This window comes from Zea mays, chromosome 6, assembly GCF_902167145.1.
Source record: "Zea mays cultivar B73 chromosome 6, Zm-B73-REFERENCE-NAM-5.0, whole genome shotgun sequence".
Classification (NCBI taxonomy): domain Eukaryota; kingdom Viridiplantae; phylum Streptophyta; class Magnoliopsida; order Poales; family Poaceae; genus Zea; species Zea mays.
The window spans coordinates 20,927,203-20,954,029 of NC_050101.1; the positions used below are offsets into that span (position 1 = coordinate 20,927,203).

General features: G+C 42.6%; 1 protein-coding gene across 2 annotated transcripts; it reads right to left on the reverse strand.

Annotated features, from left to right (window-relative positions):
- Positions 1 to 1,603: 1,603 nt before the first annotated feature.
- Positions 1,604 to 25,308, reverse strand: LOC100280493 (von Willebrand factor type A domain containing protein). Of its 2 annotated transcripts, NM_001351842.1 has the most exons (5): positions 25,225 to 25,293; positions 25,062 to 25,135; positions 19,669 to 20,109; positions 1,902 to 3,182; positions 1,604 to 1,834 (listed from the first exon to the last, which is right to left on the reverse strand). In NM_001351842.1, exons 3-5 carry the CDS (start codon positions 20,101 to 20,103, stop codon positions 1,754 to 1,756), a joined length of 1,797 nt encoding a protein of 598 aa, NP_001338771.1. In that variant the 5' UTR covers positions 20,104 to 20,109; positions 25,062 to 25,135; positions 25,225 to 25,293; the 3' UTR covers positions 1,604 to 1,753. The 2 variants fall into 2 exon arrangements, with proteins under 2 accessions (NP_001338771.1, NP_001338770.1); NM_001351841.1 differs by having other exon boundaries at positions 25,062 to 25,308.
- Between the last annotated feature and the right edge of the window lie 1,519 nt (positions 25,309 to 26,827).

A 26,827-nucleotide genomic window follows, 5' to 3' on the forward strand; every position in this document is an offset into this window, starting at 1 on the left:
ACATCGGAGGCGGTTGCAGTGCCTGCCTCCTATAATAATTTTTGCCCGCCTCTAATAAAGTTTCTGTACTAGTGGCTATTGGTGGGGGCAGCCAATGGACAACTCCTTTCTAATTTCTCAGTGCGAAAACGATCATAGCGATTGTAGTTTCTTGCTGACACGAAATTTTAGGAGGTAGGGTTATAGTTCGAGTCCCGATCAGTTTACAGTAAGGTTTTCTAGTCGGTTACAAGGAAATCTATCATGTAGAATCTTTTATCTTAGGCATATCTTGATCTCCAAGCTTCCCTTCGGTTGGTTGCTTGTCCAGCAAGGCCAATGATGTACCCTGTCTCGTTTGGGCCTCATATTTGACGTCCTCAGCCCACCGCGTGCTTGTAGTGGGATCATATGTGGGCGGTGAGGTATCCTGGGTCCACATCACCGACACGACTTGTTAAATACGTTAAGTACCATTGATGGTTAAGATGAAGATCAGGTTATTGGAACCCTAACTTGCATGTGGGCTAGGTACCTATATATGCCATACCTGGATGTCAAGTCAACGGCCTTCTGTTGCCTCTATGAAACAAGGGTGTATAAGCCCAGGTAAATTCTATTCCATATAAATTCATGTATAATTATGACAAATGGTGTGCACTAGCGCATTCAGTGAAGCTAAGTTACCATGAGTGTGTTTGAATTTCATTTCAACTCAACGGACAGTCTGGTGTTCGATATGAAGCATTCAGTGTGTACAGGTCAACTGACCTCAAGTCATTCAAACCTCTTTAGACTTTTTCTCCGGTGGAAGCATCCGGTTTGGCACCTGAACATCTCTTGATCGTTGGCTGCCAACTCAATATATACCACGGAGGGTTTGCCCGGTGAGGCACCCGGTGAGAACAAGAGAGCATCAGGTAAGCAGAGCTGCTTCTGAGTTTTGTTTTGGATGATCTGGGAAAAATACATCTTGTTGTGATAGCATCCAGTACGTGGTGCTCCGTAGCATCCGCTATTATTGTTTACTTTTTGCTCTTGCTGAGTCGCTGCTTTCACCAGAGCTTCTGGTGCTCAGATCAAGCATCCGGTGGAACAGGGAGCATAGTGTGAGCCCGTTTTGTTTAGCTTTATTTTGTAGTGTTCGTTCTGCTTTATTTCCATGCATGTTTTCCTAACCTCTTGTTTCTAGGGTCAATAGGTCCTTTGTATTTGATCTTGACGGTATAGCTAGAAGAGATAATTGTGAACAATTTCGGAATATAGGCTGCCCTAATTAAGTTGGGTGGTCACCATTATATTCATTCCGGTCCTTCAAGGTGGTTCCTTGATGTTGGGCACTTGTTCTTGCTTCCTTAACGTGGAGTGTATGCATTTATAGTCCAAAAACACATCCATACTGCATGGCACCGTACAACAGAGTTGACCGACGCATACACATATGGTCTTTTATATTAATATAAAAAAGAAAATAAAAGATACATTATTACAGCTTAGTCGTCCGGAACTGATCAGGACTAGTAATTAGAGAACAAAAGTAGTGAACACACGGGAAATCAAATGACCAATATAATGGCCATGAGGACGGAGGGACAGTACGCACAAATATTATTCTCAGGATCGGAGGGAGTCGGCGGAGGCACTGGTGTCAGGGCCTCTCGCTCATTAAATTTATTTATTTATATGGTGTAGTATGTCTGAGTCTGCATCGACACAACACCACTCACGCTGTGTTCTGGGGTTTGTGGTAGCTGCCGGTGGCCTCATCATGCGCCTACTTGTCCGGCCCATGGCCATGTGTCTTCTCCACGGATGTGAGGAAGCTCCGCCATTGCTTGATCGCGTGATCGGCAGCCTGCATCCAAGACAAACACAGAATGGGACCTTAATGAATTCAGATCCATAGATATGTATATACGTACCATGTATATGTCATGCTGCCTCGCTCGGTTGATGTTCCCATGCAGGACGTCGGTGATGTCGCGGGACTCATGGCCTTCTTCTTGGTGCGATGACGGTTGGTTAGTGCGCGGCAAGTCATGGTCCAGCTTGCACCAGAGGTCGAATCGCTTGTTGACCCCATCTAGAAGCTCAACGGCGCGCTTGCAGACAATTGACGTCCCCGCATCTTGGGCAGATGCTTCCTTGGCCAAATGCCTATGGGCCTCCTGGACCATTGCGTTCATCGCTGGCGTGCGGAATTGGCCGGTTGCAACCATGTGAGATCCTGGCAAGCCTGTAATTGTCGCGCGCTGCATCTGATAGCTCGACAGCCATGAGTGGATGCATCCAACACCCAAGCCCCGCTTCAGGATACCCACCATGGCGCTGATGTCCTCGTCGATGCCTCCCAGGTTAACGAAGTTCCTCGGGGCTTCTTTCCAGGATTCATCGGACTGCTTGAACTCTTTCCACTTCCTCTGCAGCAAGCTCGCTGCGATGGCCTGCAAGACCGGGTCATCTCCTCCTTCCTTCCCGTGGACGGCACTAGCAGCCTCCCCCTTCAGGACCAGGAATTCTTTCAGGACGCTTATAAGCAAGTCTAGCACCTTCAACCGGACCATCTGCTGCAGGACCATGGGGTAGGGTGGGCAGGGGTTTTCAGGAGGATACACGGTGTCGGTCACGTGAATCGGGAGTGACACTGAGCAAGAGTCAGTGGCAGTTGACTGCCTGCCCGGCGCTTCCTTGTACGTGACACTAGCAGCAATCCCATTCAAAGTTGTATGGTAACCACTCGACCAACTCCCGGTATGATATGAAAAGTAGACAATGAAGTCCTTCACCTCCCCAGCATAGAGTGTGCCAACCAAGATGCCTCCGGTACTCCCCCGGAGTATGTAACCCCCAGAGTCGATCTTTGTTATCAGCAAACTGCTTGACCTGATGTCAACACAGACGTCGACGGCTACTACGGTCTTGAACCCAGCTAAGCAGACGGCAAATGCCTCTATGATCTTGTTCTCGAGGTTGTCGGTGATGGAGGAATAGATTCCGTAGGATATGTTAGCGATATAGTGCAGTGCCCTTGGGTCGTGAGCCTTGCCCAAACCAAAGGTGTGGACTGGGTACTTTCGGAGGAGGCCTCGGATGGGATCCGTGGGGGTGATACTCTCATCTCCCCATTTGAACTGGCCGTCTAGACCATCCGAAATGAGAACGATGAAGCCTGCACGCTTCTTATCTGCTCTGTCATCCAGGAGCTGTAATATTTGGTACATATAAGTTAATAGAATAAAAAGGTGAAATCCAAATTTAGTCAATGTTTTTTTTTAAAAAAAAGAAAAGGAGTCCAACTCAGCTATAGTTGAAATAATAAGTGAAATTCAATGTAAAGATTGAATAAATTACTTCATCCGATCACAGATGTAGGTCCATCTAAGTTTGTCCAAACTCAAACTAGCTACTCTAATTTTGTCTGGCAGCATCCATAAAAATATATTATATTCAATGGAAGAGTTATATATCATAAAAGTAGTTTTCACAATGAATTTAGGAATGTCAACAACCTTGCTTGTATTGTCAATCTATGTAAAATTTTAGATGTCGACAGTAAAAGCTAAAAAGGTTTGGCTGAGGACAAACCTAGACAAAAACCAATCTAGGTATAAATATTTTATAAGTATAAAAAGCTTCTTTATCGACTAAGCATATATATTTTATGTATTTTTTAATACCTCCCTACAAATTCTTGGAATAAACACTCGTTTTTGCTGCTTCATAGTAGATTAAATTAATCTTTGCTTATATGATCATGGCATCATGTAATTACTGCCTTTAGTGTTGATCTTTTATCTAACCTCTGTGGCTCGATCTATACCATCATCTGATTGTGTTATTATTACCATTAGAGTTGGCACTAGTTAACCACTTATCATATACCATCGTCTCACTGTACAAGTGCAGTACAAATAAAGTAAAAACTACTTAACCACTTCATATGTGTGTTATGATCAGCATGACATAACAGCAAAGAAACAAGCGTCAGCGGACCTAATTAAGGAGAGTATTCAGGATAGTTTGTTTCAGTTGGTTAGATTGATTCCGCTTGTATGCTGATAGGCATTGGTTGTTCAGCAACGGCTATATAGCCAAGACACTTGTTATTGTTGGGATTAAGAACAATGAGAGGTTGTTGGTTCTTGCGCCTCTCTATCTTGCCCCCACGCTCTCGGCATGCGACCACAGTGGCGTCCGGCGCCGAGGCTTCAAGCACTGACCAGCCATCATACAGCGCTACGCAACGGTGCTGCAGCATCGACCAACTCCTAGGCCAAGGACACCCTCACCAAGCTCATGCAGGATCTGCAATGCCAGAAAGGCGATGTTACAGTGCAGATGTCATCCCTGTCCGGCAGTCTGACTGAGGTGGAGAAGCAGCATGACGATGTGTGCCATTGTTTCCCTATACTGCATGCCCGGCTACGGCGTCGCTGGCACGTCCGCTCTTCCACCGCCCACCGCCAGCGCTCCGCCGCTCATCATTGCACCATCTGCACAACCCGCTATCACGCCCTCTGCTCCCCTGCCTGCAGCCTCCTCCATCCCCATCCACCACATCCGGTTTCCATACTCGCCTTCACCCATCCCATCGTTCCTAACTACTCAGCCATTCGTGGACACCATGGCAGCCGGCACGAGCGTGCGGCACTATCATAAGCTCGAGTTTCACACCTTTGATGGTAAGGAGGATCCGCTCGGGTGGTTGAACCGCTGTGAGCAGTTCTTCCATGGCCAATGCATGCCAATGGCAGACAAGGTGTGATTGGCATCCTACTAGGCTACCACCACACCTGCATGGCCCAAACCTGGTTCTACGCACTGGAACATGACACGGGGAACCCATTGTGGGACGGCTTTCAAGGATCTATGCAACAGTGTTTTGGTCCTCTCCGCTGCAACAAGAAATTAGGAGAGCTCGCTCGCCTCTAGTTCTACTCAGCGGTGGTTGACTATGAGGAATGGTTCATGGGCCTCCTGTGCCACGCAAGCACTTAATACCAGCGCAGCTGATAGACTTGTTGTCAGCTAGCCTGCCAGAGCCCATCAAGATGGACGTCGACCTCCACGAACCCGCCGCGCTCCAGGCAGCGATGAACCTGGCACGGGCATTCGAACACCGCACCGAGGATCTTGACGGCGCATAGCCTATGGAAGCAAGCCACCACCCCACCCCTTCGGTCGTCCATGCCGGTTCTAGTGCTGCCATGCCCGTGGTCCCCGACACTGGCACCTATATATGGCCACGGTGACTACCACCCCGCCCTCGTGGCCATTCTAATGCCTCTTGCCAGTCGAACTTACTAATTGCCACGAATTAACAGGGGATTTCTACAACTGTGATGAGCGGTACGTGCACAGTCACCGTTGTCAGTGCAATCGAGGTCACTATGAGGATGGTTCTGACGGTGCTCCGAACATGATGGTCGGGCCAGTGGTGTCTCTGCATGCCATGGCTGGCCTCCACACCGACTACACAATGTAGGTACCTATAATGTTCTAGGGCCACCAGTTGCAGCATCTCCTTGACTTCGGCTCCACCCACAACTTCATCGACTCTGTGCTTGTCGGCGATCTTCAGCTTGCCATGTCGCACAGCCTAGGCCTCGATGTGTCCATGGCCAATGGGGACAAGGTACCATGCCAAGGCCTTCTCCACCACATGGACATTGGCATCGGCAAGGAGCACTTCAAGATCAATAGCTACGCCATCGCCCTCTCTGGCTTTGACATCATCCCCAGCGTCGACTTCCTCTGCACCCTTGGCATCATTCTCTGGGCTTCTGGTGTGCCGACTTTATGGTCTTTTGGATGGGCCTTGGTTCACCTTGCACCCAAATCAAGAAGCTGGTAGTCCATGCTCTTCGCTGCGATGGAGTACCCATGAAACCGCCTGCTCACCGCCTTCGATGATGTCTTCTCCGAGCCATAAGGGCTTCTCCTTCCCCGTGCCTGTGACCACCGCATTCACCTATTGCTGGGCACACCTCCAGTGGCCCTCGGCCCCTATTGATACCTACAACCGTAGAAGAACAAGCTGGAGGCCTAGTGCAACACCATGCTCCACCAAGGCTTCATCCGGCAGAGCACTTCTTCCTTCTGCATGCCCATCCTGCTGGTTAAGAAGCATGGTGGCTCCCGGCGATTCTGCATCAACAACAGGACCCTCAACAGACGCACCATGAAGGACAAATTCCCAATCCCCATCGTTGACGAGCTCCTTAACGATCTTCACGGCACCCGATTCTTCACCAAGCTTGACTTGCGTTCTATATACCACCAGGTTCTTGTCCACCCCGCCGATATCGAGAAGGTGGTGTTCTGGATGCACCATGGCCACTTTGAGTTTCTGGTGATGCCATTGGGCCTGACTAATGCCCCAGCAATGTTCCAGGCCCTGATGAACGATGTGCTCCAACCATTCCTGCGCTACTTCGCCTTGGTATTCTTCGACGACATTTTGATGTATAGTTCATCATGGTCGGAGCATTTGCAGCATGTCAAGGCAGTTCTTGAGGTTCTCTGCCCGCAAGGTCTTCACCATAAACGCTCCAAATGTGCTTTCGATACTTCCTTCGTGGCCTACCTTGGCCACATCATATCAATGCATGGCATGGCCATGGACAGTGATAAGGTGGAAGCAGTGACGTCCTGGCCCACACGGTCAGTGTGCGGTCTGCATGGGTTCCTTGGGCTCGCGGGCTACTGCTGCAAATTCAGCTGGGATTATGGTGTCATTGTCGTGCCCCTCACCAAGCTTTTGAAGAAGGATGGCTTCCTCTGGTTAGACAAGACTGATCACGCCTTCAATGAGCTCAATATGCCCTCTCTACCGCACCAGTGCTGCCGCTCCCCGCTTTCAACCATGGCTTCATCGTCAAATGCGACGCATCAGGCACTGGCTTTGATGTGGACCCCTGGCATTCTTTAGCCCGCCATTCATGATCCGCCATCACAAACTCGCTGCAAAGTGCAAACGCGCTCAAGCTGGTAGGTCTTGTCCAGGCAGTTGAGCACTGGCATCCGTACTTATGGGACACCGCTTCGTCATGCGCACCGACCACTTCAGCTTGAAGTTCCTACTGGATCAGTGGCGTTCCACCATCCCAGAAAACATATGGATCAGCAAGCTATCCAGGTTTGATTTCATGGTGGAATACCATTTGGGGCACCTAAACACAGTGGTTGATGCACCCATGCTACAAGACAAGGAGAAGCTTGCCATCCATGCTCCCTTCGCACCGACGTTCGCCCTCTACGATGACATTAAGGAGCTCAACTCCCTACCAGAGGTGACCCCCATCTACGACTAGCTTCTCTATAGCCATCTAGCCACCCTTGGTGCCTGCACAGTGGCCTCATCCTCTTCGTCAAATGTGTCTACGTGGTGCCGTTGTCCACCAACCTATCTCAAATTCTCTAGCTTGCCCATGCGCCAAGCCATGAAGGTATCCAGAAGATAGTCTGCACGCGAACTTCTACATTTTACATGATTGTGCTCATGTCCATGACTTTGTGTGCACATGCACCACCTTCCAGTGCAACAAGACGGAGACCCTCCATCCTGTCGGCTTGCTTTAGCCGCTCGATGTGCCATCCCAAGTCTGGGCTAACATCTCGCTCGAGTTCATCGTGGGCCTTCCCAAGGTGCACGGTAAATTTGTAATCCTCACTATGGTGGACAGGTTCTCCAAGTAAACTCATTTCATCATGATGGGCTACCCGTATACCACCACCACTGTTGCTTGAGCCTTCTTCGATGGCAGTGTTAGGTTGCAAGGCTTTCGACGTCCATCGTCAGCGATCATGACCTGATCTTCACAGGACACTTGTGGCGTGATCTCTTCTGCCTCACCGGGGTCAAGCTCTTGATGAGCATGGCCTTCCACCCACAAACCGACGGGCAGTTGGAGGTCGTTAATAAGACCATCACGATGTATCTCTGGTGCATCACTAGGGACTGGCCACGAGAATGGGTGGACTATCTCCCTTGGGCTAAGTACTTCTACAATATACCCTTTCACTTCACCCTCTGGGCGACTCCGTTTGAAGTGGTCTATGGTCGGCCGCCATCGACGATATTCCAGTACATGCCAAGCTCAGCCACTACATCCGTGGTGGATGACATGCTTCGGGATCACGACAACTTCATTACCAAGGTCCGTGATCGCCTCCTCCAATTGCAGCAGCATGCTAAGTGGTACTACGATGCCAACGATCGTGACCTCTACTTCGACATCGGTGACTGGGGGTGGTTGAGTCTCCTTCATTGCCAAGCTCTCACCCTAGTGCAGCGCCCCAAAGAGCAAGCTGAACCCCTAGTGCACATGTCCCTTCTAGGTCATGGAACATGTGGGTGCTCTATTGTCTCCCCTACTCGAGGGTGCACACCTTCACGACGTGTTCCATGTAGACTCCTGAAGCCCTTCCATGGTGACTCTTCGGATAACTCACCATCTCTGCCACTACTAGAGAACGGCCCTCTACTTCAAGCACCAGATCGTGTCCTTCAGGCTAACCTTCACCATGGCATGTGGCATGTCCTCGTCCATTGTCAAGGCCTAGGAGCTGACTAGGTGACATGGGAACTAGTCACCGAAGTCTGCCAATCCTACCCCACCTATCAGCTCGAGAACGAACTGATCTTGAATGATGGGAGAGATGTTATGACCGACACGACATACCGGTGAAGGAACAAGCATCAGCGGGCCTAAGGATAAATTTAGGATAGTTTGTTTTGGCTGTTTAGATTGATTCCTCTTCTATGCCGATCGGCATTGGTTGTTAAGCAATGGCTATATAGCCAAGACAATTGTTATTGTTGGGATTAAGCAAGAACAATCAAAGGTTGTTGCTTCTTGCGCCTCTCTATATCTCCGCCCCTTGCTCTCGGCTCGCGACTACAGCACCGCCCTGGCGCCAAGACTTCAAGCCCCGATCACCAATCATCCACCACTACGCACTAAGATCCACGGTTCCTATCACTGTCATTATTTATTTATGGAATTACTGTATTTATAGTTAGGATCCTACGTAGCCACTTCATATATCACCATTTTATTTATTCTTACAACAATTAGAGATGATCCTACGCACTTAACCATGCGTTAAATATTATTATTTGACTATGCTACATAGTCCATTATGATGGGTATTATACAGTAAATATTCAAAACAGTAATCATACCATTTTTAGTTGTAAAATTACTTTTCATTGAAAGTTATCTATTATCTTGGTACTTGACTAACAAAAGAAGGATGCACGTCAAATCTCAATTCCTAAAAATTACCACGTTAATCAGAGAAAATAAAATAAAATGCCCTCAACATGTTGATAAATTACCCACAGTTGCTATTACGTAAGAAAACAAAAAAAAACCCTTATACATATTTCTCATAGTTATTAAGATAATGATACCAACAAAATAAGAGTTCTACATGTTCTGCTACGAGCACTACCGGACATAGGCGCTTTGCCGAGGGCTTCAGGCACTCGGCAAAGTCAAACATACACTCGGCAAACCCTTTGCCGATGTGTACACGGCAAACCTAGTGTTGGCAAAGGGTTCTTTGCCGAGGGTTTTTTTATCGTGGCAAAGTCTTTGCCGAGTGTCAAAAAACACTCGGCAAAGAATAAAAATCAGAAAAAACCCAAAAAAATAGAAAAAAAACAGCAATTTTTTTTTTATTTGGAGGAGGCACCGACTAGCTAGCAGCTCAACGTTCACTGTCTCATTCTATGCCATGGCATTTTTCTCAAACTTCGACCTTCCCTACCACTACACTACTATATCACTTGTGTCTATATCACGTTTTTTCCTCTTCATATATTATAACAAATCGAGTGTAAATTGCTTGTTTGAGGCACTAAATGAATTCAAATGAAAATGTTGTCAACAACAAAGTTGCATAACTTTTCAAGATCTACAAGTTTCATTTTGATAGTTTCTTCATCCGAGGTCGTTTACAAAATTTGATTTTCAAATTTAAAAACTTCGAACATATTTTTGCATGACAAGATGATTTCAAATCAAAAAAATTTCAATTACAAAGTTTCATAACATTTCAAGACCTACAACTTTTATTTTGGTTGTTTTTCGATCCGAGGTAGTTTGAAAAAATCGAATTTTAAAATTCAAACATAGTTTTGCATGACAAGATGATTTCAAACCAAAAAGTTGTCAACTACAAAGTTTCATAACATTTTAAGACCTATAAGTTTTGTTTTGGTGGTTTTTCCATCTGAGGTCTTTTGAAAAATTCGAATTTTAAATTTTTTAAATTCAGATGTAGTTTTCGTTGACAAAATAACTTTAAATCAAAAAGTTGACAACTATAAAATTTTATAACTTATCAAAATCTACAAAGTTTATTTTGATTGTTTAATCATTTGTTCATCCAACATGGTGGTTCTAACATTGTTCACAAATCTTATACATCTCACTTGTAGTTTCATAAACTACAAGAGAGATTTAAGTTTTGTGAACAAATTTACTTTTAATTTGTCATATGAAGAAATGACCAAAACAAAAATTATGTATCTTGATAAGTTATACAACTTTGTAGTTGAAAACTTTTTTGTTTGAATTAATTTATGACTTCAAAAAGTAATTCAAAATTTGACTTTGCCTAGTGTCAAAAAAAACACTCGGCAAAGAAGCTCTTTGCCGAGTGTTTTTTTTTGGACAGTCGGCAAAGAAGCTCTTTGCCTAGTGTCGGAAAAAAACACTTGGCAAAGAAGCTTCTTTGCCTAGTGTCGAAAAAAAACACTCGTGTTTTTGTTTGCCGAGTGTTTTTTGTTTGACACTCAGTAAAGACTTTCTTTGCCGAGTGCCCGAAAAAAAACATTCGGCAAATCACTTGACACTCAGCAAAGAGCCAAATTCCGGTAGTGAAGCTATAGAGACCAGCTTGCTTGGTTCTTTTGCCTGCCTAGGTTAGTTCGGCAAGATTGCCCAGCGTCGCCAGGCAAAGGCAAGAAAATGCGGTGGTGTTGCCTGTCTCAACTCATCTTTTTCTCTTTGCTTCCTTTGTTTCCCTAATAATCAAACTGCTGTTATGGCACTACTGATGAGCAGAAATTCAATCCGTCATCAAGCAAATCACACATAAAGTTAACCGAAATGCATTAAATCAACCATCCAAGCACTTGTCAGCTGGCTGGCGGTACGGTGAAGGCCAAGGCCAGGATGAAACTGAGCTCCCCCACGGATTAGAATTGCTTCCGGCTCCGATTTGGCGATGCGTGTATCGATTTTTGACAAGGGCTACAATTGGCAGAGTGGGTTTTGGTTTGTGGCGTTTGATCTCGATTTTGGAAGCTCTAGCTATTTGGTTGCCAGTGAGTGCATTCGATTTGACAACCCAGGAGCTCGATTTGGTGACGAGGGAAGCAGCCGAGATGAGGAAGCAAGCAAGCAGAAGCGAGGGCGGAGCGTCACTCAGAACCCTGCCCATTTAGTCAAGCCAATTTGGTTCACCCAGGCTGGTGAGGTCTTCCTTTCCTCGAGTGAGCAAGATTACTAGGCAAAGCGAGATTTCCTAAGTGAGTAAAACTATGTTTCCTAGCACTACCAAACACTGAACCTTGCAGGACAGTGAGGCGAGGCTTTGCTCAGGAACCAAACATGCCCAGTTGACCGTCACTCTATTGCTAACAGCACAACTGTCATGTGCATAGTCACTAAATTGATTTAAAATGTGAAGTTTATTTGAAACTAGATAAATCACATGTATAGATCTATGCCAGTTATATTTTTATTAAACTTTATAGTAAGATTATTATTACATTAGTATTTTGCCAGCAAAATAACCTTCAACATTAATTCTCAAAGCCTAGAAATTTACAGGTTAATCAGAGAAAATAATATAAAAGTATACCCATCTACCACTGCCATTACGCAAAAAATATCCCAAAGGCAGCCTTGGACCTAATTATATATTACCTACCATGCCAGTATTAAAGAATTACCTGACACCGCTATTATACAATAAAGTCAGTCCAAAAATATCCTTATACGTATTTCGTTGTTATATTACCTACACTTGCCATTATTAAAGAAAATGAAATCAACTTTCTTCGTTGCACCCTCATGCATTTAAGAGTTCAAAGCTGACTGAAAAAGATTCAAAGTTGTGATTCAAATTATCTTCCAAGGACAAATATGTAAAAAATAAATATAGTTCAATATTACAATTTACAAAGTAAATATAGAAAAAGTAACTTCATGATTTTGGCTAAGTGATTGAATCTTCGCCAATGAATAAAAGAAAATTCAAAGTCGTAATTCAAATTATATTTTGATATCAAATAAAGAAACATAGCTCAATATGATAGTTGAAAGACTTAACATAAAAAATCAAAAGATAAGGACCAATATAAGAGAATGTTCAATCTATATATTCATATGTGAAAATATGAAAAAAAAATACAAGGATTGCATCGATAAGAACTGAGCAATGTAACTTAATCTCTCTTCCACGTTCAATGTACGAATGATGTATATGGGTTATCAGTGTGGAGCCCACTCTACAACAATGGAAAGAGAGTCCCCAGGATAGATTTGATAAAAAGAGAAAATAGATTCATATAATATTACCCACACATCGACATAGACACTGGTCGCAGCTTGTACCAAGCTTTGGCTGCTCTTAACTTGAGGTCATAACGTAAACTAGGCAGCTAAGAGACACATATATAGTCCATAGAATTGATGGTAGAGCCATGACATCCGGCGACAAAAATGAACATCAGTACAGCCATGCAACAATGTGCGAAGAGAGATATATGAGTGAACAATATACGGAGATATGAGCAACTGCACAGCCCATATAAAGCTCAAGGTCATGGCATTGATCAAACTGTTAGAATCTATACTGTCTAGGATCGATTACTAAGTCCCTAGAATACCAATCCGTAACTGAAAGTAAAACTTTGATGACGAGTAGATCTGATCTACTTATCTACTGAGAGGAATGAGGAAACACACCTTGTTGTTGCTGTTGTTATCTTCATATCGTCGCCCTGCAGAGAAGCAGCAGGCATCGACATCCGAGCCGCTGTAGGTTGTCGCGTTTCCAGACACTCCGACACTTAGGCGATGGGGCCTCTGGAGACTAGGGTTTTGGGGCGAGTTACTAGCGTTAGTCTTTCCTGCGACCCCTTAGTCCTATATATATAGCGTCGTGTGTCTGGGGGCTCCAACCGAGGTTAGCATGGGCCCTCCCGATCAAGGGCCCGATTAAAGGAGCGATAGTTGGGTTAAGCCCAATCCGGTCTCTATTGACCGGCTGTAGAGGACACACCCAACAATCTCCCCTTAGTTCTCTACATTCCTTGTACTCAACTTTTCTGGATTCCATCCCTCAACAAGTTTACACATAGAGACCAATGTGTGACAATAACCGATTAAGTATCATCGCACTCATTGACTACAACATGCTCGCCTGCTTCAGAACGAAAAGAGACTTTATTTGGTTGCAATCTGTAGCCCCTTTGATTTAAGATCATAGGTACTCCCTTAAACCCATGCCGGCTGCGTGCTTACTAAACACGCTGGGTGGAAAACCTTTTGTGAGCGGATCCGCTAGCATCTGCTATCTTCTGTTATGCTCATCTTTTATGATTTGATCTTGAATCTACTCCTTAACAACATAATACTAAAAGTCAATGAACTTGGCAGCGCCATATGACTTGCTGTTATAGGAGTACGGTACCGCTGGCTCATTATCGCAGTAAATTCTCAGTGGTCGCTCTATGCTATCAACCACTCTTAATCCGGGTACAAATTTCTTTATCTTTATTGCCTGCCCATTTGCCTCATGCATGGTTACAAACTCAGTGTGCATTGTCGACGATGCTCTCGCTGTCTGTTTGCAACTTTTATAAGAAATAACTCCCCCAGATATAGTAAATTTATACCTCGAAATAGGGAACTAGATCTTATGTTTGTTAGCATGAGGCCATTTTCGTACCTTGGAGGTACATTAGAGCCTTCTTAACTGCTTAACAGTGTTCTATGCTTGGGTTGATCTGATATCTCCCAAGCATCCCGGTAGTAAATTCTAAGTCAGGGCGAATATATATTTGAGCATACAAAATGCTTCTGATAGTAGAAGCATATGGTACTGACTTTATCTGATCTTTCTGACACTGAATCTGGGGACACTGATGATTCCCAAACTTATCACCCTTGACTTTTGGCGCAGGCGCGACCTTACACTGATGCATACTGTACTTCTTTAGTACTTTTCTATGTATGACTTCTGTGAGAGTTCTAATACTTCATTATGTCTATCTCTGTGAAATTCTATTTTAAAACATAAGAGGCTTCTCCTATGTCTTTTTATATCGAAGTTCGAGGAACAAAAAACTTTCTGTTTCCGCCAGTAGATCTTTATCACTACTAGCTAAACATATGTCATCGACATACAGAACAAGGAAGATATACTTTATTTTTCCTTAGATTTCGCATAAATGCAATTGTCTTCCTCGTTATCCTCGAAACTAAACTTTCTGATAGTCTGATCAGACTTGACGTACCACTATCTGGAGGAATGTTTTAATCCATAAATGGACCTCCTTAAGTGACATCTCTTGTTTTTCTTTTACTGCTCACAACAAAAACCCTTTGGTTGTGTCATGAACACGTTTTTCTGTTAACTCTCCATTTAGTGATGTTGTCATTTCATCCATCTGATGGAGCTCTGGATCAAAAAGAGCCACTAATGCCATAATGATCTGAAATGAATCATTTGTTAGGACAAGTGAGAAGGTTTTATGGTAGTCAATGCCTTCCCACTGTGTGAACGTCTTGGCCACATGTCCTTGTATCTTTCTATATTTCCTTTGGAGTCACGCTTGGTCTTCTAGACCCACTAATTTGCGCTTCTCGTAGCTGTTTCATATGTAATGGGATCACTTTCTGCTTCAATGTCCTCACACATATAAATCTCATCGCTTTCTATGTCTACACTTGTGTAAACTCCATAATCATCAGGAATCGCAGATCGTCTAGACCTTTGAGACCTTCATAAACTTGTTTCTAGTTCTGGTTCGTTATGGGGCTCCTGCATTGGTGCGTCACTTGGCACAACACTACCACTCTCATGTGAGCTCTTCTGTGCAACCGACTCAGAAGAGCCAGACTGCGCAGAAGGTGAATTGACTTACTCTGTGGTAGTTGCACTTGGTGATGCAATATTTGCAGCAGGGGTTTCACCTCGAGTCGTTACAACTGTTGGTGGAACCACAGCGGGTATCGAGAAGTATGGTTCTTCAACCATCGGAATTGGGACATACGTCCTCTTTTCCTGAAGGTCAACCTCTCTGAGTACCTTACTCCCCTTGATCATGTCATCTTCTAGGAAAATGGCATGTCTAGTTTCTATAAACTTGGTTTGTCTGCCTGGACAGTAGAATCTGTAACCCTTCGATCTCTCAGGGTAGCCAATAAAATGGCAGCTAGTGGTTCTCTCATCTAGCTTTTCCTGTCCAAGATTAAATATTCGAGCTTCTGCTGGACAACCCCATATGTTGAAGTAGTTGAGCGTGGGCTTTCTGCCAGTCAACAACTCATATGGAGTTTTAGCCACTGATTTACTAGGAACTCTATTTAGTATAAGCATGGTGGTTTTTAAAGCCTCCATCCATAGACACAATGGTAAGTTAGAGTAACTAAGCATACTCATTACCATGTCCATCAGTGTTCTTCTTACGCCTTTAGGCAACCACATTCTGTTGTGGTTCACCAGGTGTTGAATACTGAGCTACAATATTGTTTTCACTTATGAACCCTGCGAAAGGATCCTGGGACCTGTCCATACTCAATATGGTGCCCACAGTACTCCCCCACACGATTTGATATGACAATCTTTGTGTTCAAATCGTGTTGTTTTTCTACATCAGCATTGAACTATTTAAACTTGTCTAAATCTTATGATCTGTCCCTTAAAAAAAGGGTAAATATAATCGTAGCGAGAGTAGTCATGTGTGAAGGTTATGAACAAGTCAAAACCCATCTACTGTCCTAATTGGAAAAGGACCACATATATCTATATGAATAATTTCTAACACTCTCGTACTGTGCATGCAATCTTTGCATTGCACTAAGTCTGTCAAGTCTAGGTGATGGAGTTAGAAAATTGAATTCAGTCACATTGATCCGAGACCATTCCGTAATCTCTTAAGACCGATGCGGATTAGGAGATCTAGGGTTCTTAGGACGACTCTGATACCATTGTTAGAATCTATACTGTCTAGGATCGATTACTAAGTCCCTAGAATACCAATCCGTAACTGAAAGTAAAACTTTGATGACGAGTAGATCTGATCTACTTATCTACTGAGAGGAATGAGGAAACACACCTTGTTGTTGCTGTTGTTATCTTCATATCGTCGCCCTGCAGAGAAGCAGCAGGCATCGACATCCGAGCCGCTGTAGGTTGTCGCGTTTCCAGACACTCCGACACTTAGGCGATGGGGCCTCTGGAGACTAGGGTTTTGGGGCGAGGTACTAGCGTTAGTCTTTCCTGCGACCCCTTAGTCCTATATATATAGCGTCGTGTGTCTGGGGGCTCCAACCGAGGTTAGCATGGACCCTCCCGATCAAGGGCCCGATTAAAGGAGCGATAGTTGGGTTAAGCCCAATCCGGTCTCTATTGACCGGCTGTAGAGGACACACCCAACACAAACAACAATGCAAGACATAGTGTTCAGGTTGCTAATGATGGAACAACTACTTCATGTGACAAAAAACTATAAAATCATTGATTTGACAGCAGGATATGGGAGGAAAAACGAGTGATGAGGATACAAGATAAGTTTTATAAAAATTGAATGGCATACTGGCACACGCAATTGCACAGGCCACTCTGCTAGTTTTTATATAAACAAATTAGAGAATTTCATACTAACGAATTCAATCTAAATCTAGTGTCACAGCCCTTGTTTAACCATGTTCATCGTGGCATCATGTGCATCGTTAAGCATTAATCATGTTCAGTTCAAATAAATTAGTTAAGCTTAAGAAAAACCCCTATTTTTAGCTCATGGGTCTGTCCGGGACATCACTCGGTCTAACTAGGCCCCAGAGGTAAAGAGCCATATTAGCACCCGACGACTTGAGTCAAAATGACTCAGTCAGCCTTGCCACATAGGCACTTGAACCTAGGCGTAGTCATTTAACCATGCATCACCTCCGGTCAAGGCTGTGAGCACCATTCCGGTGCGTGTCGCCAGGACAAAGCTCTTGCACTACTACCCCTTCATGGGGCCTACCCATCAGCCTGACCCCTACACACTTCAGCTCCTCTCCCCCACTCAGTGCCCCTTTCACTCTCTCCCTCACCCAAGTTAAGCAACAAGAAAAGAGAGAAGAACCCATCACCAAAATCCCCCATCACTCCGGTTTTTCCAAAGGATCACCTGAGTTGGAAGTCGATGAGCTTCTCCACCTCCTCCCTACACATTCATCCAAGAAGGCCCTAAAGCTCTTCTTCCTCTACTTCTCTCTACATCAAGCACCTCAATAGAAAGAGCAAGGCAAGCTTAACCAACGATGTTCTACACCAACCCACAATACCTTGTTTGACCACATGACTTACCGGTGAGCTCCTTAGCCCTCCATTATTCTCTGATTCGACGTAAGATGAGTCCCCTAGATCCCCATGAGAACCTAGTTCTTGAGAACCCTTATGCATGTCAAATGTACCTACCAAAATTAATTGACTAGTTCACTAGGAAGCACTAGGAACAGACCCCATTCAAAGTTGTCAGAAGATCCACTAGTGGCTTGGTTGCCTGGTAACCTCAGCCGAGCGACGGACTGACCCCGGTTTGTCCGCAAGTGTGGAACATTGACCCTTAACCTCTGTTTGAACAATGGTTCCCAGGGGTTAGACTGGCCTTTTGGACGATCTTATTGACCTTCGTACGGGTCTGACCATGACTACAGGCAGTCTGACTCCACACCTCCACCATAGTGGCAGACCACTCCAACCGTACCACCCTCTAGAGCACATGGTTCTACAACTTAACCGAACCAATTCGGTCATTCTGACCATTGTCCCTCCCTAGTCTGACTTTAACTAGACATCATCCCTACACTAGCACCTCTATGTCTAGCTTATGTGCTCCACTTCTAATACTTTCACCAGTACGTAATGATGTTTAATCATGCTTAACCATAACATTTAGAGCATCACTCTCATCCATTCATGGCATGTTCAATTAACCATGCATCATTCACACTCGTGTTGATAATGAGATCCTAGATAAAGTGAAAGTTTCGACCCAAATATGTGGTCTAAGCATGGTGGACTACAACGCCATGATGTTCATCCTACTGTGCCTTATTGAAGCATTGACCGAGCCACACTACCTCTTTGCAAGGGGCACTTCAACGGAGTTGGCTATCCAAGTGGTGGCCTACAAGGCCATGGCACTTCTCCAAGCAAAGTGTGCAAAAAGATGTGATTGAGTTTGAGATTGTTCTGACAAACCTCACCTCATGTGAAAGGTGCATATATCAAATGATCCATTACCTAACCCACTTGCTCGAAGATACTTAGCATCGCTTCAACAACGTGCAACACTCCCTTGAGCCATACGTACGAATGGATCGGGTGGCCTTGGCAATGCTATCAAGAGAAGTAGTGGGAGCAGATGTGACCATACATGACCTGATCCAGAGAAACAGAAGATTGCAATCGCATGTAGTCCTTAATGCAGTGACTATACTGGATCCGCTTTCGGGGCTATGTAGGGCAATGACACTGCCAATGAACTCATGATGCCTAGAGCTTTGATAACGTGCATATAATGAGATCAAAAAGCAAATATCACATTGTATAAGGGTGCTGGAGGCCAGTGCCCACCGACCACCAACCAAAGAACATCAAACTTAAAATAGTTATTCACAAGAGGATGAAGCAATGCACCACATCGCCAACGATCTCATTGGCCTGTTGTGGACTACCAAATGATCCTTGTGGCACTTTGTGTGCCCAAGCGCTCAAGTGCTCGAGTAGCAAGGGTGCAATCAGGTAAGATATCTTCTTATTGCTATAAGGTGTACTGCAACCAGGATTAAATACATGTATGCAAGAAATGTCTTATTTATTGTTGTTTTGTTCAAAACTTATCTACAATCACCAGATGCGCGCATGTTGAATTGAGCAGTTGAGGGCCCAGGCAACATTGGTGTCTAGAGAAGAATTTATACTTTGCACCTCTCTGGTCACCATTAACACTTAACTTCAATAATCTTTTAAAATGTATTGATTATTTTGAATTAAAGGAGATCAATTAGAAAGACATGGATATGGATTTAACTAAATAGGATGATATTTGAGAAATAGAAAACAAGTTAAATGCTAAAGAGATAGCTTGCCTAGCAATTTGCAAGGGCGACTTGCTAGTTAACACTTTCACGTTAAAGTACAGCCAGCGTGCTATGTGTTGCAATGCGTATGTGGACCGTCCTAGTGGGTTAGGACCTAAATGATTTTGGAATGCAGGATGTTACAATTGTATTACATCAATTATATATTGTATTGTCTTTTTTATTTACCATAAGCTCCATCAATGTTTGAGGATTGATAGTTTATGAGCTAGTATTTAATTCTTATGCGCAAGCCTAAATAAATTCATATTAGGAATCAAATGGAGTAGCTAAGTTCACCACATACCTTCACAGCATGCTCCAAGCTTGGTTTAAAAGCAGTGTCACCCTTAGCCACAAGCCCATCCACCTTTTTTTCGATAGCCATCCGACCACTGCCGGATATTTCTAAAATGCCAGTGGTATACTCTTTGATGACCTGATCGTTGAATGCTACAATGGCAACGCGGTCATCATCACCAAGCTGCCTTATTATGAACTTCATGGCATTTTTCAGTAGATCCAACCTAGATGGCATCTCTGTTTGCGATGCTGCTGGCCAGCTCATGCTTTGGTTAATATTGATAAGTGTGACTAGGTCAATGGGGGCATGGTTCTTCATAAATGAGGGTGCTTCAACGCGCACCACTGCTGCCCCATTTAATGGTTTTGCGCGTGAGTAGTCTATCAGAAGTATAGGGGGGCTCATGGCAATGCTTACGCTGACTTTCTCCGGGGTCATCTTGACCTGCATTCACAATTTAGAATTAGACAAGCATCTGAATTTCACTACCACTATCTTCTGTAAAGTAAACAAATGATGTGTGCAACCAAATATTTTAAACTCAGCATACATATATAATTTTTTGGCAATAACCATATATAAGGGAGGATTCGATGACAACATATTAAATAAATAAATACCTAAGGAACAAGGGAGATTATATTCTAGCATAAAGGAAACAATGAGAGAAATTAAATAACAGACACCAGCCACGTGGAAAAAATGCTGGTTCAACTCTCCCGTCACCATTTATATTGGATGGACAAAAAAAATGCTGGTTCAACTCTCCCGTCACCATGTATATTGGATGGACAAAGGTGATGTGTGTAGACTTAAATTGAAAATGCTTTCATAATGTTAAAATTTCAATCCGATAGAAAATGTAGCTCAATAGAATTTTGTGGCCAAATTCGTGTGTCGCAGAGATTGTAGCAGGAGCCATGCACTTTTGTCCACTAGTCCACCAACCCATGCTGTTGCATGGGCACTAAGAGATATAGGTGTTAGAAATTTGTGGATAAGTTTTAGGCTCATAACTAACCAAAATTGCTTATATTTGGTCTCTCTTATTTGCTCATATTCTAAAACAATATTTAAGCAAATACATTCATTTTTATATGGATGTGATGGAGTTTAGTTTACCAGTTGCTATATACACTTTTTCATTCCAATTCCTAGTTGTTCCCTTAGCATTGCATATCCATGCGTGTTTGACATGTATTTATTAAATTCCCACTCAAGTGTTCATATTCTAACACAACAATCATATAGGAACTTTATTATTTTTATCCAGATGAGATAAACTTTAGCTACCAATTAATTTATATATCTTTTCATCCTTTTTCATATTTTATGCCTTTTCACCATGCCTCTACGTGTGTTTGACATGTATTTAGTTAAAAATTCAGCTATGTATTTGGCATGGAAACATATATGCTTATCGCTTCTAATTGCATATATGTATACATGGTCTGCATGGTAATGCACATCATGTATGTATATCTTAAATTGGTTTTTTGTATATTAACAGTGGAAGAAGTGAGTAATTTAGAAGCATATACAAAGTACTTTGTGATATTTTTTGCCTTGACAGACATAGGTCATTTAGATCAGGTTTTAGAGGTTAGTTTTATTCAGGTTATTTTGAAAAACCTGTGAAGGTGAATAATTTACATGCAAATTTAGGGGGCAATTTATGTAAAGATTAGGTGATTACTTTAGGTTATTTCTAATAATGGAAGTAGTGAGTAATTTAGAACAAACTTTAGGAGGTTAATTTAGACTATGTTCATAATGACAGCGGCAGATATTTTTTTAAAAAAAAAATAAAATAAATGCAATGGCTAGTATTATCAATAATGATTACAGTCTATGAACCGATGGCTGCGTGTTTTTTATTTTTTGAGAACTTCTTAGCTCATCTCATGAGGATTAATCTAGAGTTTCGAAAGAAGTCTCCAATTAGTAATAGTAAGAAAAGTAACTAATTGATTGCATACTATAAACAACGAGTAGTGCTAGGTGTATTGGCTGCCAGTTTCAACATACAAATGAAAAAGGTACATTTTACAAAAAAAAATTAATCAAGTAAATAATTTTTGGTTTCAGAAAGTCTGAATTTTTTGTTAGGTCTGAATAGCTAGAAAACCACAGCAATTTCTGCATCAAATTAAAGATGAGCGAACAGGGAAGAACAGGATTCTAACAGTTCTACGAAATGGACCCGCTACAGAGACAAAGTAGTACTATCTTTAGTCCAAAATAGATTTTGTTGTAGTACAATGTCTGCAATCGAAATTTCAAAAATTTAGTCGAGATTAAAAATTTAACCACTATTGTCCATCAAAAAGTACTTTTGTTGTATGAGATCGGTCTGGAAGTTTCAACATTAAAAGTATTATATAATAATAATTTTATTGTTTTAAATACATTTAAAAAATTGTAATGCAACCCGCGGATATAATAACTACACTTTCACTGTGGAAGAAATGGGAGACCTCTTGAGTAATGGTGCAAAATGGTGGGTAGTAGTAATCCAAAGTATCCAGTACCTAAAATACATAAGTATCGAATTCGGTCAAGCTATTCTGCGGCTAGCTATAGAATAGCTTATTCTATAGCCACCTTGATTTACGATAATTTCTATACCAAATTTACGATAATACACTAGTACAAAAAAGCTCTATGCCTGTTGTGGGTACTAATTTCTACATGCGGTTTCGGTTATCGCGCGCCAGTAGAAGTAAAATGGCTGGCCCGACTCAAGAACCGCCAGTGGAAACATCTTTGCGCTGTCGGTTTTGTTAACAAAACCGCCAGTAGAAATCATATTTGTACTGGCGGTTACTTAAGAAAACCGCCGGTATAAATCCATATAGATTTCTACAGACAGTTACTTTAAGAAAACCGTAGTACAAATCATTTAAAATTGATTTTTTTTAGTTTTTCAAATGACCTCCTATGAAAAAACCACCAAAATAAAAGTTGTAGATCTCTAAAAGTTATGAAACTTTATAGTTGACAACTTTTTTTATTTGAAATCATTTGGGCTCCCAAAATTGCATTTGAATTTGTCAAATTTAAATTTTAAATTTTGCAAACGACCTCGGATGGAGAAAGTACCAAAATAAAAGTTGTAGATCTTGAAAAGTTATTCAACTTTGTAGTTGACAATTTTTTCATTTGAATTCATTTAGAGCCTCAAACAATCGATTTACACTCGGTTTGTTATAATATGCGGGCAATAAAACTCCAATCTAGACACAGTGAGTGATGGGTAGAGTGGTAGAGGAGGCTACGCGCGAGGGGAGGTCGAGGGTTCGAATCCCACCGCCCGTGAAGCGCGCGAAAAATGCCGCGACTTGAGACGGAGACGAAGACGAGCGGGCGCTGGCTGGTGGGTGCCTGCCCTGATTAAAATATTTTTTTTGCTATTTTTTAAAACCTGATTTATATTTCCTGGAAAACTATTTGTACTGACGATTTTCTTAACTCAACCGCCAGTGGAAATCGATTTCCACTTGCAGTTGTCTTAACTGAACCGCCTGTGGAAATCTATTTCCACTGGCGGTTCTCAATTAACTGTCTGTGGATAGAACCATTTCCACTGGCCTCTAGCGCTGGCGGTTCTGAAAAACACCAGTGAAAATAGGTTACGAACCGTCTCTATAGAGCTTCTCTGTACGAGTGATAACAGTACACGTTTACAATACATGTGTTACCATAATTCAAGATGATACTTACCATAACGTCGTAGTAAAACACTTAGTAAGGAGATACTGTAATCTCGTAAATTAGTATAGTAATTATCATAACTCAAAGTGGCCACAGAATAAGTTATTCTGTGGCCAGCTACAAAACAATAAGTGTGTGTGTGTGTAAAGAATAAATTACTTGTTGAGACTATGGCCATGTTCGCTACGGCTTATTTCGGCTCTAATCCGGCTGCGGCTTCTACAGTATTTTGTCTCTATAGATTGCAGCTGCAGCTGTTCGGGCTGTATGCTCTGGCCTCTAGATTTGACTTAAGTCTCTTTAATGTGGGTCCAGGTGGCAGGACCACTATTTTTGAAACTTTCTAAAAATAACCTACTTTCAACTTAACAGTTTAAACTATTTGATGACCAATGATATTGGTTTTAATATGACCAATAATATATAAATGTTAATTTGCTATGACTAATTGTATTAATTTTAGTATTACTAATGATATTAATTTTAGTTAATACATCTAGCGATATTAATTTAACAGTTTACATTAGCTCAATATTCAAACTGTATATAGAGAATAGGAATGTAGGTTTTGTTGCTTTGGTCATGGAATTCATTATCTGCAACATTACTTTAGATATATATTTTTCACTCACTGTACATGTTTGCTTTGTCTGTCTTTATCATGATGTCTCATATTTTCTATTTACTGAATTAAAATATTCTCTCACGTATTTTTTTTCAAGGCAATATCCCTCCATTCGGTTTCGAAGGGCATATATAATTTTTAGCTGGCTGTTCAGATTTAGGGCTGGCCTGTTTGGTTTATTACGTCAACTAGCCTAGCTGCATGGCTACTAACAGAGCCAACTACTAGCTCTATCTTGTTTACATATCGTCTACGGCCAATTTAATAGCTCATCGTATAATAGTTAACTATATATGGATACATATTACACCGCTAGAACCTATCACAACTGTATCCTCTCATTCCCTCGCCAAGCTTGTTGAAGCCCGTGCTGCAGCTACTAGCTATAGATCCTCTTCTTTCCAACACATCACAAATATGATGTGCTAATTTCTACAGCTCGCTAATACTACCATACTATACTTGCTCATTCGCATACAGCATGCAGCAAGTAACTTCCTACTCATGTGAACGCAAGGAATCAAGCACTGAAGTAAAAGCATGCATAAAGTCTAAGCAGGGACAATTTTTACTTAATTTGGCATCTCCTTGGTAGCCGAGTCTTAGAAAATGTACGCTAGGCCGTGGCTTTGTGAATGGATTTATTAATATTTATTTAGTGAATTAATGTACAACGTAGTACGAGTGAATTAATCGGAGGGGACAAGGGAACAGAATGCACCAGCGTCCGATCCGGTTGCAGCTTCGTGTTCATCCATTTGCCTTGATTATTGTGCTAGTCACTCATGTGAATGCTAGGCCATGGCTTTGTGAATGGATTTATTAATATTTATTTAGTTACTCGGGTCCAACCGATTTACTGCCCCTTGCCTGGCGGTCTGCACCTGAATTAGGATACAGTAGAAATCATGCGGTGGTGACACCAACCCGCACTTCCTGGCTCGTATGAATAAATATAAATAAAATAAAATATAAGCACACGCTACGCAGGCATACATAGTTATCGATGTAGCGCCTGCCCATGAATTTAGAATTAAGGAAATTCCTAAATCAATACCTGCTTTCCGAATACGGCAGTTAACAACAGCCACAGGAGGAGATGATCCGCCCACCTTGGTTGGCTCAACAAGACTGAAAATCAATGCAGGGAACCAAGTAAGGGTCTTTGGATCTTATCTGAAGCACAGCTCTGGTACGGTGGAGTTTCTTGTTTTGAGGACCTGGAATTAATTTGATGCGGTAGTATCAGGTAGTGAGGAGGAAGCAAGAAGTAACATAACAATTAGATCGACAAGTTAAGAAGTGAAGGAGTTTGTCCATTGCATCAGCCTTATATATATGCAACCCGAAGCACTAGAACAACATCTGTAAAAACCAAAGAATCTAGATCAGGATGCTTGAGTCTCTCGGGCAAGCAAAGGTGGGAAGCATAAACCAGTTGAGACTCAATGAAGAAAGGCATATATTCTCAGGTGAGCGTGAAGGAAAGCACATACTTTTTTTTTAAAAAAAAAAAACTCGATCCGTGCTGTATTTCGGCCTAAGAAGAAGATCTTCTCACGCAGATCGAGAAAAACCCCTAACCCCTGCCCCACCTATACACAGCGGCACGGTAGCTCCATGAGATGAGCTGGCCACATACCTGTGCTTTGGACGTGGGGCAGACGAGGTAGTTTTTTTTACGTACCTTGCCTGGGAAAATCCCCGAAAAACAACGCGTAGGTATGCCACACCTAGGGCCCGAACTCGCACCGCAAGGGTGCTACTGAAAGCGCTAGACCACCCGGTCTAGCGTCGGTTCACATACTTTTTTTTAATAAAGGAATAAACATCTGGCTTCATCTAGGGATGAAAACGAACGGAAAAAATCCCGTCTCGACCCTCCCGTTTTCTACTTTTGTCCTGCCTGTTTCCACATTTGTAGGATTCCGTTTTTCGGATTTACGGAAACCGGAGAGGAGATTTCAAGCATAGTGACAAAATTGTAAGATTCACTCCTTGTTTTCTTTCTTGCCATTGTGCTAGCGCCCCATGACGTAACCAATGCATTCCCCCTGAACAAGACCTGCAAAAAAGTTTTCGGCGGCAATTATCAAACACCATTTCGTTTCTTGCAAGTCATATTGTCCAATAAATGGCAGCACCTCCTATCATTAGCAAGGTATTGTTTGATTTGGCCCCTGTTTGTACCATCTATGAAAAAGAACAAGAATGTTTGTGGGAGGTCCTAGACCTAGAACCAAATAAACAGCTCGCCCCATTTCCACATTTGCAGGGTCCTGTTTTGTTGGTGGTTCTTATCGACAAAATCCAACCGCCAACTTAGGTCCAAAAAGGAGGAAACCAGCATGTTTTACACACATATGCATTTATTATTAACCAAGTTCCACTTGTATTGCAAGATTATAATTTGCAGGAGATATATTTGAATACATTGGAAAACAGGACAAAAGGCGCAATCAGGCAAAGCGTAAACGTAGATCCACGCAAAGGAATGAGAAGAAGGCCCATCCAACTATCACATCTATGCCAACAACCATCACAACCAAGGCCCAAGCCCACCTAGGAACTGTGGCAAAACCGCCAATTTAAACTAATCAAATACTTATTCGCTCGCCACTAAGCACTAAGTAAGCAAGGATTAGTTTAAATCCATTGTCTGTCGAGCCCACCATCCAGGAGAACTCGAAAACATCCACATTTGATATAGGATCAATAAATGAGTATCAGAGTTCATAAATAATATTACAAGCTTCAGTTTACATACAATACATGATCCAAATACATTATAATACTAGTTTTCAGAGCGACAACAGAATTTAA

Bases quoted from the DNA above. Each gene is read 5' to 3' on its own strand.
- LOC100280493 (NM_001351841.1), bottom strand. From the start codon at position 20,103: ATGACCCCGGAGAAAGTCAGCGTAAGCATTGCCATGAGCCCCCCTATA. The intron at 3,183-19,668 runs GTATGTGGTGAA...CAAATATTACAG, and splicing joins GCTTGGAGCATGCTGTGAAG to CTCCTGGATGACAGAGCAGA. The intron at 1,835-1,901 runs GTACGTATATAC...TCTTGGATGCAG, and splicing joins GGCAGCATGACATATACATG to GCTGCCGATCACGCGATCAA.